The 16,637-nt window shown below is 32.1% G+C and overlaps 1 protein-coding gene across 1 annotated transcript in view; it reads right to left on the bottom strand.

The window, feature by feature from the left end:
- The window catches only part of LOC129234401 (neuroligin-4, X-linked-like), a 123,711-nt gene that overhangs the window by 19,504 nt on the left and 87,570 nt on the right, over nucleotides 1-16,637 (bottom strand). Inside the window, exon 5 of the mRNA XM_054868396.1 lies at nucleotides 8,432-8,826. Within this exon, the coding sequence (XP_054724371.1) occupies nucleotides 8,432-8,826 (395 nt within the window). The remainder of the gene's footprint in view (nucleotides 1-8,431; nucleotides 8,827-16,637) is intronic.

The raw sequence follows: 16,637 nt of genomic DNA, 5'->3' as shown, positions 1-16,637 counted from the left end.
TGAGATTGGTCCTATTGTTTTCTTTGGAAAATTTCGAATTGATCGGTATCTCGTTTGACTTCTGATTCGCAGTGGTTCTCGAGAAAATCGATCTTCAGACAGACAGACAGACAGACGGACGCGAACAGATTTTAATATTATAGTGGATAATAAAAAATATTAAAAAATTAATCAGTTTTGTAAATTTTTAACGAAAAAATTTGCTTAAGAACACACACATACGTTCATTATTTCTAAAACAACACAAATTTGTTCATTAAGCTATTAAATTATTACTTTTATTGGAATATATGAATCATGTATTCCAATTACGTATGGATCAAAGTGTCCGTTTTCCCGTGGAATGGCCCGTTACACTGATTAAATTATTTATAGAGTGTGTTTTTTATTTTACTAATTTATGTAGCAAGAAAACAGTTTATTGCGATTAATTGGCGCACAAGAAATTTTAATATTATTAACTTATTTTTTTTTTCACTGATTTAAAAAAATAATTCCTTTAAAGGTTCCTTTTTATTTTCTCTTAACTCAAACACATGTGCTAAAACCGAGATGATCAATTTCACTAAGTGTTTATAATAAAGAATATGATTTTAATTGCGAGTTTGAACAAGTGGATAAAATGCGTTCCATTAGCATATTCTGATTTTTTTTTATGACCTACACACATTGAAATGTGATACGCTCATCCATCAAAGTGCATTTTACTATACGCAAATCTAAAACTTATCTGATTATTTTTTGTGGAATGAAAAAAACAAAAAATAGGAAACTGAAACTTGAGATATAACACGCGCCTTTCATTTTATCGTTTCCAAAACAAAATTAATTAATTAATAAATATGTGTATAAATTAAATGTTGAAGAATATATATATAAAAAATTCTTATTACTTACCTGAATATTTTTATGCAAAAAGTAGTATCATGTTAAATTCTCATTTTGCAATATGACATATACTTCAGTTTTCTAGTTTTTGTGCAAGCTATGTTTAAAATTAATTATTTGGCAAAGGCTTTTAATGAATTGCTATTAATCAAAAATATGAAAAGTTGTTTTGTATCATAAAAATAAGGAGAATATCACTTTGTTTTCTCTTGTCCATATTTCTCTCGCAGGAAAAAATGACGGCATTTCGTATAACCAGCTATTTTGGATCGATATTATTTTTCATCACACAGATTCAAATTGAAATCTTAAAAAAAAAAAAAAAAAATACAGGGAGTATAAAAAAATAGGGTTTTAATAAAACGATACAATTTCAAACTATACTTATGATTTCTATCACTTAAAAAAAAATTGGATTTTAAAAGCGGGTTTTCTACGCTGTTTCTAACTTATTTTCAAGAATAGCTACCAAGTAACAACTTAAAAAATATTTGATTTTTAAATTTAGTTTTTGTTTTGTGTTTTCCCAACGTAATTTCTAAAATAAAGGGAAAACCTGATATATGGTAAGAGCTCCAGTAGTCGGTCATTTAAGAGAGCGATCGCTGTTTTTTGATAGCCTATAAATTTCGGTAATCAACACAACAACAAAAACATTGTAAGACTTTAGGATATGCCTTTCTAATAATGATTCATTAAATTGTTTCAGAAATAAAAGCATTTTTATTTTAAAAACTAATCTATTGTTAATACCAGAATTTGTTCCAGTATTCGGCCATGGAAATCCAGTGTTCGACCATGTATGAGTCCAGTAGTCGGCCGTTTTATTTCCATAGCTCTTATAGGGTATGAGTGAATAACTTTAAACAAAATGTAATGCGAAACTTAGAGCACAGCACTGTACATACAAAATTAATTATTCCAATAACTTCTGCATTATTGATGTCTTCGTAACATCTATGTTTATATTGTTTTTTAACTTGCAACCATTTTGGATATGCATCACATGCAATACATTTTTTATTATTTATCTTCTACATCCCACAAGATATGCCAAGAATATAATATGAAGATCTCAATCCCGAAAACTAAAACAATGGCATTTAGGGGTAAAGAGCCAATTAGAAGTAAAATTGTTATTGATAATAGAATTATTGAACAGGTGAAGCACTTCAACTACCTAGGATGTGACATCATCTTTAACCACACGACAATGATGTCTAAAACAAACTACATAGCTCTCAACCCTTATGTGGAACCCTTACAAGAACCCTAAAGAGAAAAACGAGAAAGGAAACACAACTGAAGTTCTATAAGGTTATGGCGGTGCCAATATTACTATACGGCTCTGAAAAATGGACTTTGAACAGTCAAAAAACTAGTAGAATTCAAGCAGCAGAGATGAAGTATTTGCAATCACTGAAGAACTGCACTATCCTAGACAAAATAAGGAATGAATCCATTCGAAGGGAATTACAGATATTCAGCCTCAATGAAAAAATTACGGAATATCGTAACGATTGGAAAAACCATGTTCGACGTATGGCACGAGGTAGACTTCCAAGAGCTGCCTTTTATTACAGACCAAAAAGGCAAACAAGACCATGGTAGGCACAGGAAGCGGTGGGGAGACCAAGAAGCCGGAACAGGCTATATGCCCAATTTTTGAGGAAGAAGAAGAAGAAGATCTTCTAAATCATTTACTTAAGTAGTATCACATACTGTGAAAATAGAAATCAAAGCATGGAAAAGCCCCCGGTTTTTTGAGAAAGGACTTTTGAAAACATGAGAACGTGGATTATCCCCCCCCCCCTCCTGGTGAAAGAGTTTCTGTATTAACTGTGTATGCTGAGATAAGAACTGAATAAAAGAATTGATAAAATTCATGATCGATAAAGAGTAAATTAATGACAGTTATGATTGATACTTGACTGGTCCATGTTCATTAGAACGAAACTTCAACATGTAGAACTTAATATAGAAAAAAGAAAATACAGAGGGTCAATTGCCCCCCTCCCCCCTGATTGCCCAAATGAGTACTCTGTATGTGGGTAAATTGAAATTGGGAAATGGGGGACGTCATGGAAGATTATCTTTCAACAAGAACATTAGTTAGTAATAAATAAACTAAAATGGAGTGGGTAGCAACGTAATGCAACTTTGAAACCATGTTATTTTAAAATAAATGCAGGCACACTTTTAAACAAGAGTAAATTTTGATTTCGTTGTGAAAAAACCGAATGAATTAACTATTTGGTTAGAAGCAGCAATAAAAAGTGGTAGGGGAGGCTGTTGTACCTTGGACCACTTCTAAAACCTTTTGGTTTTCAAAAAAAAAGTGATTTTTAAGGTTTTTTGTTATTAAAATTTAACTTTGAGCCTTTTTGTATCAGTAAAAAAATATTTCGGATTATAAAAATAAAATTTTCTATTTTTGTATATTTCTCACATATTTTATGTAATTTGGTCCATGGTACATGAGACATGGTACTTGAGACAGACCTCTTGTACTTGCTTAACTGCATAACTTACGTTGTATTCAGGTTTGTTGGACTCACTTTCATTCAACTTTCTTAAATTCCTAGTAATGGTTAACCTGCTCACTTTGAATACTTTTTCGGCCTCTCTAAAAGTCTTTTTTTTGTCAGGATCATTACTTTTTACTGCTTCAATAGCATTTTGCAATCCCTCAACATCTACTGGATCCCTCTTGCTTCCAGTTTTATTTCGAGGGATGATGAAATCCAACCTAAAAAAAATCATTACAACCTAATGTACCAATTGCACCTTGATCCAGTGGTTCCAGGTAGAAGATGGAGCTTGGTTTCAAGGTACACGTGGGTGCATGTTTATACAAAAGTTGCTACCCTAACCTAACAGCTACGTAAAAAGTAAAGACTAAATGTTGAATACACTTACCGAGAGATGGGCAATAGATATAACGGTCAATCAGTTGGGTAACACTAGTCTTTAAAAGTCCAATTTTATTTAATTAACACTGGAATTATTTACTTTTATTTGTACAAATCACAAAACAATCCCTGCCCACATAAAAGCTGGAGTTTCAACCTACAACTCACTCTGACAGGTGGAGAGACACATGCCTGACATATTACCGTGATTCCTCACTAGGTAAAAGCGAAAGCTGATTAGAGTGCATGGTACAAGGTACACCATGTTCAAGGTGCAACAGTCTTCCCTACCAACTTTTGGAATAATTAGTCTAAATAGAATACATGTTTCTTGAACCTTTGGTGAAGCAAATAGTTTAGCAAAATGAGCAATAGAAAGAATAATCACAGGTTTAATGCTGATTGAAATAATTTGAGCTAACATACCTATTGAAGTATTACATCTTAAGTCCTTACAATGGAAATGTTTATTTATTGCAAATTAAATACTAATGGCAGTCAAATAATTTGTTTTATCAATTTAATCAACGTATCTTGATTTGATTTTAAAAAATCCCGATAAATTACCATTTGGTAATGACAAGTTGAGTATTAAAACTTATATTCTAATCGCAAAGACGGACTGAATTTACAACCAGTTTTCAGCCCTGTTTTTGTGACTTCTAAACTAAAATCAACAATAGAAGCATTAAAATGAAGAAGCAACTCTTTTTGTTAAAAAATAGTTAAGGCACAAAACTTAAACATTTTTGAATAAATAACGTTAGAAAGGGAATTTTTACTCTAAACAGATAAATTGCCGCTGCGTCAATACTTTATTTTTTATACTAGTTGAGAATCATTAGAAAATCTATATTAACTACGCAATCGACTACTGCGTAGATCAATCAAACAGTATAGAACCAGCGGTCAATCTGCGATAGCCGGATATTGGAAATGCATGAGAATTCAGTACCCAGTGGTCAGCCATCCCTCTAAAAATAATTGAGTCGAAAAAGGAGTTTATTTTTTAATTGAAACGTACTGTTATACCATCCATTAAAACATAAGTAAAAACAAATTAATATTAGACGAAAAGAAGAAGGGTAGGGTAGACCGTGGCACGTTTACGCGGATTTTTTTCAATGAATTTTCTAATTTCTGTGTTTTAACTTAGGAAATTTTAGACATTGCGGTTTTAAGAAGCAGTTAAGGGAGTCAAAATTGGTATATTCAGTTGTTGCTCAGCTTGTGTTTTTTTGCCGTTAAAAAAATTATATTTAAGTCCAAGTCGGTTGCGTAAACTTGCCCCGGACACGAGGCACATTTATTTTGACACCCAACGTAGTTTTGTTAGTGTTTTGAACATAGTGTCTTACCATTGCTAAAATGAAGTAAAGTTATTACAGACTAAATAGTGTATAAAGTTGAAGCTGAGAGGAATGAAGACAGCACTATATGATTGTAAGGTATAAGATACGAATGAGTAACTTAATCAAAAATTTAATGGCAATTTTCAAAACTAAAGAACCGGAAAATACTAAAAATATTTGATACAGTTTGGCGCGAAAAAGGGGTCAGGGGCACGTTTAGTAAGACACAATGAGAAAGATCGCAAAGGTGCTCCGACGTTCAACGCATAAACTTGCCCAAGTTTAGATTTATTTTAAATGTGCAAAAAAAAAAAAAAAAAAAAAAAATCACTTTATAGAAATACAATTTTCAAAAAAGAATAAATTTCTGCTAATTTTTATATGTTTGTTTTTTCTTATCTAAGTAGTATTTATTCACAATAAACTTCAAAACGTCAAACACAAAATTTACTCAACTTGGTAGAAAACAGATTATTCTTTCTGTATGCTGGACCGAATTTCGACTAATGCTCAAAAACTTGTGAGAATATTTGCTAAGGAGTAGCATCAATCTGTTATGACTGTTGGCTCTCCAGTTATAATTCGTTTTGAAAAAAAGATACTGCATAAACGTGCCCTACCCTACTTAATATTTAAAGATAATGTATCTTCTTAAGATAAAAATAAACAAAATCGGAAACTAGGAGGATGTGCACACTATTTAAAATAAAATGACTCATTACTACTGAATAAAAGTACTTACAACTTCACTGTTATTGGATGATAATTGGGGACAGGCAAAGGAATGAAACATATCCGATTTTGAGTTATACATATTCTATTTTTGAGCAGTTTTATGCCCTTGTGACCGACCACTGGAGACTGGCCGACTACTGGAGCACTTACCCTATAACCCTAGCAATAGATATGTAAAAAATCAATCCAAAAACTTTGTATTATGAAATTAGCAAAATTGCGACACCGTGTATATATCTTCTTTACTAATAATAAAGATCAAAGTCTCTCTGTCCGGAGGATGTCTGGATCTCTGTGACGCGCATAGCGCTTAGACCGTTCGGCCGGTTTTCATGAAATATGGCACAAAGTTAGTTTGTAGCATGGGGGTGTGCACGTCGAAGCGATTTTTCGAAAATTCGATTTTGTTCTTTTTTTATTTCAATTATAAGAACATTTTCCGCAGCAAAATTATCATAAGATGCAAGAGTAAATTACGAAATTATCATGACGTGGAATGGGAGAGCGAATAAACATAGCCAATTGGCGAGAAATTCATCATCCATTATTTGTAAGTATACAGGTGAACCAAATGACCTTTTAATTTTCTACTACGGGCAAAGTCGTGCGGGTACCACTAGTTTACAAATAAAAGCAATTGAAAACCCCTTGAAATTGCTTTTATTCGCACATGCGTATACGTTGCTGTATTTTTACTCCTAGCAATAGAGTTCATCATAGGGCCTTTTACAGTTTTATTTTAAGGGGTCACAGTACCTTTCAAACTTTTTTCTTCAATTTCAGTAAATTTTATTTTTCTTTGAAACCATAACATGCATACTTGTTTCGTAATCAATAATTTACTTTCAAAGTTTTAAAATACTGCCTGCTTTTTTTTAATTCAAAAAATTTTGGAAAATTTCAGTTTTTTAAAATCCCAAAGGCTTTTTTGTTTTTAAACTAATATTAAAAAAACTTTTTGCTAAACAATCACCACCTTTAAAAAATTGTGCATTAAATTGCTTTTGTGTTTATTAGAAAATTTCTGTGATTAATTATGTAAAAAATCGTATTTTTAAAATAAAAAAAAAGTATGGTTTTTAAAGATTTAACATTTTCTAAACATTTGAGTACTTTATAAAATGCTTATCCCAAGCACAATTTTGTTAAATATATTATCTTAATTGCAAAAAGTATTACTTTAAAGCTATATCGCTAATAGAAAAAAAGCCTTAAGGATTCTTATGACATGAAAACACACACACAAAAAAAAAAAAAGGATTATCGAGAAAAATCAATTTAAAGTTTTTCTTTCGCATAAGAATACATAGCGATCATGACCTAAAACCACTCATAACTTTTTAAATATTTGAACTAAAGCAATGAAACTTTTCCCCTGTGTTCAGACTGGTTTTTGGTCTTGAAATAAGCAATATTTTTTTTTATTTTCATCGTTTGATCATTTTTGAGGTACCGTGACCTTTTAAACCAAGTATACTAAAAATAGGTCACGTAGTCAACCCACATGATACTTTGTGGAAAATTACTTGATTTGGAATGGCAACAGCCATTCAACGCTCCCTATCATGAACTCGAATCATAGACTAATAATAAGAGTAGACCGAGCTTTCCCAGACTTGCTGATGAAAACATTGGTTCATGGATACATCATGTGACTAGTGGGAGGCTTGGCGAAAAATTTGCCAGCATTATTGCTAGATGGCAACCTATAGTTTGGCACTCGACATGTATTTTAAGACGTAATGTGTTTTCATTATAATTTTTTTTCCAGGTGCAGAGATTGAACTGTTTTTCTTTTAGTTAAGCACTATTTTGACATTAGTAATTAGTTTTTGATCAGTTTTCAGTAACTTTTATTTCATTTGGAACTGCTACGTCAGTGTTGGCATGAACGTAATGGCGTAAACATTCTGCGTTTACGCAAAAATGTACTAATCGGTATCTTAAATTGAAATTGTAGGTAAAAATCTTACCGTTTGCCGATTCTTTTTGGGCGCTTGCATCTTTATTTGCTTAGAGAGTTATCCAAATTGACTAAAGAAAATGCACAATATAGTCTAAACTCACTATATTAACAAAATATTTACAACTTATAATAACAAATTTACAAATCGGACTCCATAAAAGATCATTCTTTCGTGTTCCATCAATTCTATTTATTTTATTTCTCGCCAGCGTTGATCGTCTGCTACGATCAACGCCCGCTGTTGCTAGGATATCCACCAGTCACATGGTTTGGTTTATGAGCAGCGAAAAGGTTGCCATAGCTCGGTCTATTCTTATTATTAGTCTATGACTCGAATCAAGCGTTCAGTCGCCACTGAATCACCTTCGATAAATGTAGAAATTCGATGCGACGAAAGTCACCCCTTTTGATGGGATTCATGTTCCCTATTTTCGATATAAATTACTTATGTGCACTGTATATACGTTTCAACTAACAGTTCTTAATTAAATTGTTTTTTCTAACCTTCAATAAGTGTCTGTCGATTTTTGAATTTGATGTGGCAAGTTTACCCACTGAACCATTTTACAAGAACTTACCCATACTTAGCGAAACTTGTCCAGTGCAGCATCGTTATTTCAGAAAGAGCCATTTCCTCTGCTGTGTAGTTTGTTCCAAAGTGAGACAACGCTGAAACCAAGGGCGCTCCGAAGACGTATGCGATGTCCTCACCAGTGATGCAGCCCAACCTCGGAGAGTAGTCGCCGTTTTCGGTTTGGTGGACAAAGACGTAAAAATACGTCTTCGGCTGAACGTAAAACAGTGGTTTGAGACCTGGCTGGAATTTGGGATTGCTGTGCATCATACCAGTGCGGATGAGGGGCGAGACGACGAGGGAATCACTGAGAGCAGAGACTGTTCCAGAGAAAATATCTGTTGTGTGGAGCAATGGTAGAGACCAGTCCATGTATTCGTTCACCACGGTGAGAAAGATCTAGAATTGAGTCAAGGAGGTGAGCACTTGATTTAAAAAAAAAAAAACGAGCTGATGTGTGAATCACATGTCTTCCTTTTACTCCAATTTAATGTCATTTCCTTATTATTGGCAATTTTAATGTGATTCAATTGTTTACTCTCTAAATATCAACAACAGTGGACAAAATGAAACGGAATTAAATAAAGAAAATCGCCAAATTTATCGCCAAGCTGGCGACAAAACTTGGCGACCAAAAGACTGGTGATATATCGCCAAGTGTCCGACAAATTATAACACAGCTTGAGTTTACATCGAAATCAACAATCATTTCCCCCCAAAAAGGGGCAAAAGACCCCCTTAGGAACATCAAAATGCAACCAAAAGAGAAGGTGCACAACTAGACCCCACTAGGAGTTTACGTACCAAATTTCAACTTTCCAGGACATACCGTTTTTGAGTTATGCGAGATACATACACACATACACACATACACACATACGCACATACATACGTACATACAGACGTCACGAGAAAATTCGTTGTAATTAAGTCGGGAATCGTCATTATGGATGTTTCGCGTGTTTATACGTTCTTAGGCACTCATCCACGTGTGGTCGAGTCGAAAAAAAAATCAATATTCATTCGGGGGTGAGAAAAATGGAAATTAAAATCGATTTTTAAGTGAATTTTTTTTTTTTTTTTTTTGCGAATACAATACTTCCTTTTTTGTAAAAGGAAGTAATAACAGATTAACAAATATCGATGAAGTAAAAATAGCTGGAGTCCACCTAGCATGTGCACTGCTGCTTGAAATTAAAACTTCAATTGATTGCTTTTATTGCTACTCAAAACTCAAACAGCTTGAAAGCAAAGCTTGAGTTGCGTAATATCCGATTTAAGAATAAACGGGCAGCATCCGTTTTAACGATCACCGTTAGGATGCAAGTCTGACTTAACTTAGCAAACACGATACATGAAAATATATCCATAAGATTCCTAATGTAGACATATCATTGAAAAATATGATGGCTATTATTGCCATGTTTTTTGTTTATGGTGATTCTTTTAATTTTGCCTCTCACCATTTTTACTTCCTTTTACAAAAATGGAAGTATTCTATTCGCGAAAAAAATGTCACTCAAAAATCGAACTTAATTTCCATTTTGCTAGCCCCCAAATGAGTATTGAGTTTTTTTTCGACTTGACCACACGTGGATATATGCCTAAGAACGTATAGACACTCGAAGTATCCATTTTGACGATCCCCGAGTTAATGACAACGAGATTTCTCGTGACGTCCGTATGTACGTATGTATGTGCATATGTGTGTATGTGTGTATGTACGTATGTATCTCGCATAATTCAAAAACGGTATGCCCGAGAAAGTTGAAATTTGGTACGTAGATTCCTAGTGGGATCTAGTTGTGCACCTTCCTTTTGGTTGCATTCAGATTTCCAAAGGGGGTCTTTACACCTTTTTGGGGTAAAATCATTGCTAATTTCAATGCAAACTCAAGTGCTGTTATAATTTGGCAAACTATTGGCAATGTATCGCCAAGCTTTTGGTCACCAAGCTTTGTCGCCAACTTGGTGAAAAATTTGGCGTTTTTTTTTTTTAATCTGGTTTTAATTTGGCTTTTTTTTTTGGAAAATTAACTGTTTAATCACATTAAAACTGCCAATATTGAGAAAATGTATCTGTATAAAATGTTTTCTTTGCTTCAATTCGCAACAAACAATTTGGAGCGTTTTTCAGTAAAACAATAAATAGTATGCTTATCAAATAACTGAGGTGAATAAAAAAGGAATGGACTACAGATTTAAAGCAGTTGTATCACTGTAAATTTTATAACAGCGGTGATAATTTAAGTGGAGTGCGTCGATCATGAAACTTACCTGATATACTATTTTAAGTAATTTCAGAAATAGGCTAATATACTAATTAGCTGTTTAAGATGTCTTTAACCTCCTGGAGCACGGTACCATTTAAAGTGAAAAACAAAAGAGAAAATTGAGTAATAAGAAAAAATGTATGTGGAAAAACTTTCCGAAATAAATGACCCGCATATAATTTTCCACTTAGCTTTCTCGTTTCCGTTTAAAAGGTACCCACATTTTTAAAGCAAATATCAAATGAATATTAAGTTTGAAATGTATTTCAGTAACTCTATGTAAAAGTGGGAGTAGGGGGTATAGAACAGTATTTACACTTACAATAAGTTCAAGATCGTGTTTCCAAATGACGTTACTCAATATTTTCCATTTTTAAAATGCGCAATTTGGCCATGTAAGATTTTTTATTGACTTTAGGAAATACATCCTCCCTCTCTAAACAATTGATGATAATAACAATAAATATTATAATTCCAACAATCCTAACAGTATAGTTATTAAGAAATTAAATAGAAAGAAACAAAACTTAACCCCTTTCAGAACAAAACCACACGTATCCCTCGTATTACACGGTGAACTTGTACCGTGCTACATCGAGACCATTTTATACGAGAATTTATTTAAAAAAAGAATATTTCATTTATTTATTAAATTGATCGCATAAATAATATAAACTAGTTCAATATGTGTCGTGTTGTAATATGAAATGTGTTTCACGTTATATCGAAACCATGTCATACAAAATTTTAAAATAATATAAATCAAGGCAATGTGTGTACCGTGTTGTATCGAGGTCAGGTCTTAAGTTGAACAACTTTATGATGGCTGAAACTGTATTTAATAAAACATACAAAACACCCCATTTACTTTTCGTTAGAAAATATATATATGTATCTGTCAACTTCATTTACAAAGAACAACACATCCACTTTGAAAAAGGTAGTCAGATTTTATACAACAGTCAAGTTCGCTTGAGCAAAAACGGCGAAAAAATGTAGATAAATGATAAATAAATAGAAGTAGTCTATTGCAACTTTTTTTTTTTTGTTTATCGTTTGCCAAACTTAGTTTAATGCTATGTTCTATGTTATTTTCAAAAATGAATTGAACAAAAATGAAATTCAATTTCTTAAAACTGTTTTATATTAAAACCGTGTAAAATTAAATTTGAGTTTTATACCGAGTAATATCATTTCCTTGTATAATAATCGCAAATTTTGTAATGTGTAATAGAGAATCGAGGGACATCTGTATATTACTTGTGCCATTTTGGAGCAAACAAATAATGAATCGACATGACTTATTTTCATTTAAAAGTAATCTTTCTTTTTTTTTATTTGTGTGTGTGTGTGTGAAAAAACAACCATACTTTTCAAATCTACAATCTTCGAAAGTAGTTATACCAAATTTTTATTTACAAATTTTATTTCTTCATCATTATTTTTTTTCCATTATTTTCACGTATGTTAGCGTTAGATGTATCGTTGCAAAATTGCATCTAAAAAAAAGTATCCAAGAAATTTGTTAATTCCCAATACTTTAAGTGATTTTTAACTCATCTGTTTTTTTTTCTCGTTTCATATTGTTTTTAAGGTTTTATTTTAGAAAGGAGACACGGAAGATTTTTTTTTTCGATATCCATTGCAATTAAGGCAAACCAAGTGATCTCAAGACGCGTTGCACATGTTTAAACTCGACTAAATCCCTTTCGACTGAAACTTACTGTGAATTTTTTCTGTAAAAAAATAATAATAATAATACATGGGTTTGACCCATTGTTTTCAACACAATTAAGCTTTGTTTAGAATGTCATTTTTTTTTTTTTTTAAATTTTGACTGAACGCCTTTTGGAAACAAGTTAGTCAACTGTCACGAACATCCAACATTTTTTTTTCTACAAAGACATGCTCTAATATAATCAATCTAAAGTATATCATTTTATATTTATTCTCTCAAAAATTCCGTACATCTACCACGACAGATACATACCACTTGAATTGTTTATTGATCAGTTATGGATTCTCAAAGCAAAACAGATCAACTATACTCGACTGTAAGCCCACTTGACAATGGACAAATAAGCTGCGGCCAAGCAAAATAAATAGTTCCCAGCGCCTTGTCCGATACTCGGGTGAAATTATTCTTTTCGCTTTAGAAATCGAATTAGTTAGTTAAAATCCACGCATACGTAACATTTTTTTGTCATAATTTCTGTCAATCATTTAATATTTTCAATTTTTACCAGCGAAGCAGCGCGGAGCATTTTATATATTTGAATCAAACGCGTCAGCCACGAACAGCTGATAGACAGGTGGCGACCTCCTCTTATTCGCTAGTAATTGTGATGTTTTATCTGTTAACTCGTTTTTTCTTCCTCGCGTCGTGACGTCATGTCAACTTAAGTTGCATGCAAGTATAGTATCAGTCTCAGTTTTAAAGAATATGCAAATTCGAAAGCAATTCGAATAGTTGCACTTCGATAATTAAGAACGTTTATTTTATGATTAACATATGTTTTTTTTTTTACCTCTTAATGTGTTGTTAAATACTTTTATTTTACGAGGGTGAGTCGAAAAAATAAGTTTCCTTGGAGACTGGACAGAGGGCTGCGAAAGTCAAACAATATAAGGAGACATGAAAGATGCAATGCAACATAATTTGTCAACATCAGTACCAAACACGTTGATAAATTGGTCCTTCTGCTTGATAAACTTCGAAAAGACTTCCAGGAAAACGATGGGGATGATGGATGCTACGCGGTGCTGTAGCTCCGAAAATTCAGAGACGGTTCAAAACTGAATGAGGCGTACCGGAGAAAGTAGCCTGGCTTTCTCAAATCCGACGTTTTGATGTTGGATGACAATGCGAGACCACACTCCGCAAATGATAAACCGTAGTGCAAACATTGGTTGTTAGCACCTACACCGTTTGCCCTACAGCCCTGATCTCGCATCAAGTACCTTCGATCTGCTTCCGGCTTTAAAGATAATTTCGAGGTAAATTCTTCCGTATGCAAAACCTCTGAGTTTTTCTATCAGGTTTTTTTAAGCTTATCAAGCGGAAAAACAAATGTCTGAATGTCCTTGGTACTAATGTGGAAAGTAATGTCTTACATTTATTGCTGCAATCTGTTCTTTGACTTTCATGCACAACTTTTATCACAGTCAACAGAAAAATCTTATTTTCCGACTCCCCGTCTTATTATTTTTTTTTTTTTTTGTCCGTTTGTTTACACGTGAATTTGAGCTTCAACAACTTTTCTCACATTCAAGATTGTAATGAAGTCAAAAACTATAATGAGTCAAATAGATGAAGCACATATTCTAAAACTTCAAATACATTTTAAAATCTTGTGCATAATTACACACTTCACATTTCCGGTCTTTTATGCATTTTTTTTCGAAAATTCCTAAAAGCATACATAAGAATTCCCGAAAAGCATACTCAAGAATTCCCTTTCTTGTTTTGATGTTCCTCTAAAAAGAGAAAGTATTCAAAGATACGTAGTATTTTTCTTGAAAAATATAATTATGCAGGCATGTGTGTTTGCGAAAAACACTCTCGTACTCACTTCTGAGGAAAAATCCTAAACGAAATATTTCTTTGTTAGCTATTTTAAGATTTTGTCTTTCGTCGACAGGCTGACTTTTGTAAATATAAATGCAAGTCAGTAAAGAAAAAGGATACCTCGAAAATTTCAAGTTCAGAAACATACTCCAGCCCAAAATATGCTTCTCTGAAAGCTGTAACTTTGTTGCTAGGAAATGAAATTTATCATGATAAAAGGGTAGGTCGCGTTTCTTATAGAGTTCTGTTCTGTTCGGCCAATCCTTTGCTATTTTTTTTTTTTTTTTTTTGAATCTATGTTAAAATATTTTTTTAACCCCTTCAGTCGAAATTATGAAATATTGGACCAAAAATGTTGATAGTTGGTACACAGTGTACTATGGTAAAGGGTATCTTATAGACTAAATTTTGAGTTTGTAGGAGAAAAATTAAAAGAGTAATGGCATGTCCAATATTCCGGATTTATATTTTTGAAATCAATATTTCATATACAAAGACGATAAAATACCAAACAAACTTCATTATAAAATGTTCTACAAACAATTATAAAACATAATATAAGCGTTTGAAACGATTAACTGAAGTTTATAGATTTTCAAAAAAATCAGGAAAAAACCCTCGCTTTTCAGATGAAAATCCATGGTTGGAAAAATGAGCCATCTCTCAATCCTTATATGTCAGTGTTGTCAATCCCAAAACGAAAAATCATTTCGCAGATTATAATAAGCAGAATGTAAAGAGTCAACTACAAAAAAAAATCAACTAATTAAATCAATTATTAAATGATTAGCAGCTGCTTAAAGTGGTTTTCCGGTATACCAGACACCAAGTCTGAAGGGGTTAAATAAGGTTTATGAGCATACAACAATTAACAATTATTTATTTATTGCAAAAACGAGGATTGAGACACTTATACCAGCTTATTTATTTTTTGTTTTCTATCTGTAAATTGTTTACGCAATCTATAATTATTTGTTTTATTTTCTTAAGTAGAAAATTTTCAAAAACTTCAAAATTTAAGTAGCATTCCTCCACCAATCGAAAAATATATTTTTATGTATTTTCTTCTTTAAGAAAATATTCTCAGGTTTTTTGGTTATAGAAACATTTCTTGTAGCTAAAAAATATATCTTTCTTTTTCAGCTTCATAACTTTACTTACGAAAAAAAATAAAGTGCTTTTGGTTTCTAAAGTTCATTTTCTAGCTCAAACTTATTTGTCTTCATTCCTTTTTCCCGAAATTTCAAGCCGTTTAAATTCAAAAACAGTCTATAAAAAATCTAAATTCTAGGAATGTTAAACAATATTGTATGTACATTAGTTACATTATGTTTTAAATAATTTTACCAAAGAGGTAAAAGGCTATATGTCAGTTTTTTAACTGTGGTTTAACTGTTATTCCACTCAACTTTTTATTCGCTATTCAGAGGTATAATGCCCCAAGATTTTGTTAAACAACTTTTTATTTTATAGGATTAGTAAGGACAAACAATATTTTGCAAAATAAATCTTTAATCTCTGTTAAGTTTGATTTTGTAATTTAGTTGCCTTTATCTTCTAAATACTGAAAATACAGACATGAGCGATCAATTTCTTTGCCGAGAAAAACATTTTTGTAAAAAAACATTGCTAAGATTTATGTTTTTCTCATCAGCAAAAATAATATTTGTGACATTGTTCCACTAAAATTTCTGAACTATGTACGTATATAATATCAGCTAACCAAAGTATATTTATTTTAAAGGTGATTTCCGCAGATCAATATGAATTACAAGTTTGTTTTTCTTGCTAATTTTATTATGTTAATTATCATTTATATTTGTTTTTCCAATAAGTATTTAATTAAGATATAATTATAATCTAACGAAAGTGAAGCAAGCACCGCATTTTCACGGTGAGTCTGCTATTAAAATGTTTCTCATGATAATGACAGATCCGCATGAAAGTTTTTTCGTGTTCGCAGAAAATGTTTGCGTTTATTAGAAATTTAATGGGTAATTTATCCCTAAACTCGCTACTAATTGGCTGTAAACCATATTTTAATGCCAACCAATCAATTATTTTAATTTAAAGCTTTTATCGTCATTAGAAAATTATCTAAAAATTGAGAAAAAAAACTGACCCACACCCGAAATAGAAACATAGATATTATTTTTAATGACGTACTCTTTAACGTTTGACTCTACATAAAAGAAAAGAAAAAAAAACTTTTTTTTACTCCATTAATTTTAAGTAAGCTACAGGGTGCGGAAAAAGTTCCCACAATTTTGTTGAAAACGTTTTTTGGCGGTAAAATCGTATGTTGGCGACTTATTTGGCACATATTATTTATCGGCATTAAAGGTATTTGAGGTTTGATCATTTGTTCT

This window comes from Uloborus diversus, chromosome 1 (genome assembly GCF_026930045.1).
Source record: "Uloborus diversus isolate 005 chromosome 1, Udiv.v.3.1, whole genome shotgun sequence".
NCBI classification, from domain to species: Eukaryota; Metazoa; Arthropoda; class Arachnida; order Araneae; family Uloboridae; genus Uloborus; species Uloborus diversus.
This window is presented reverse-complemented; position numbering and strand designations above follow the sequence as displayed.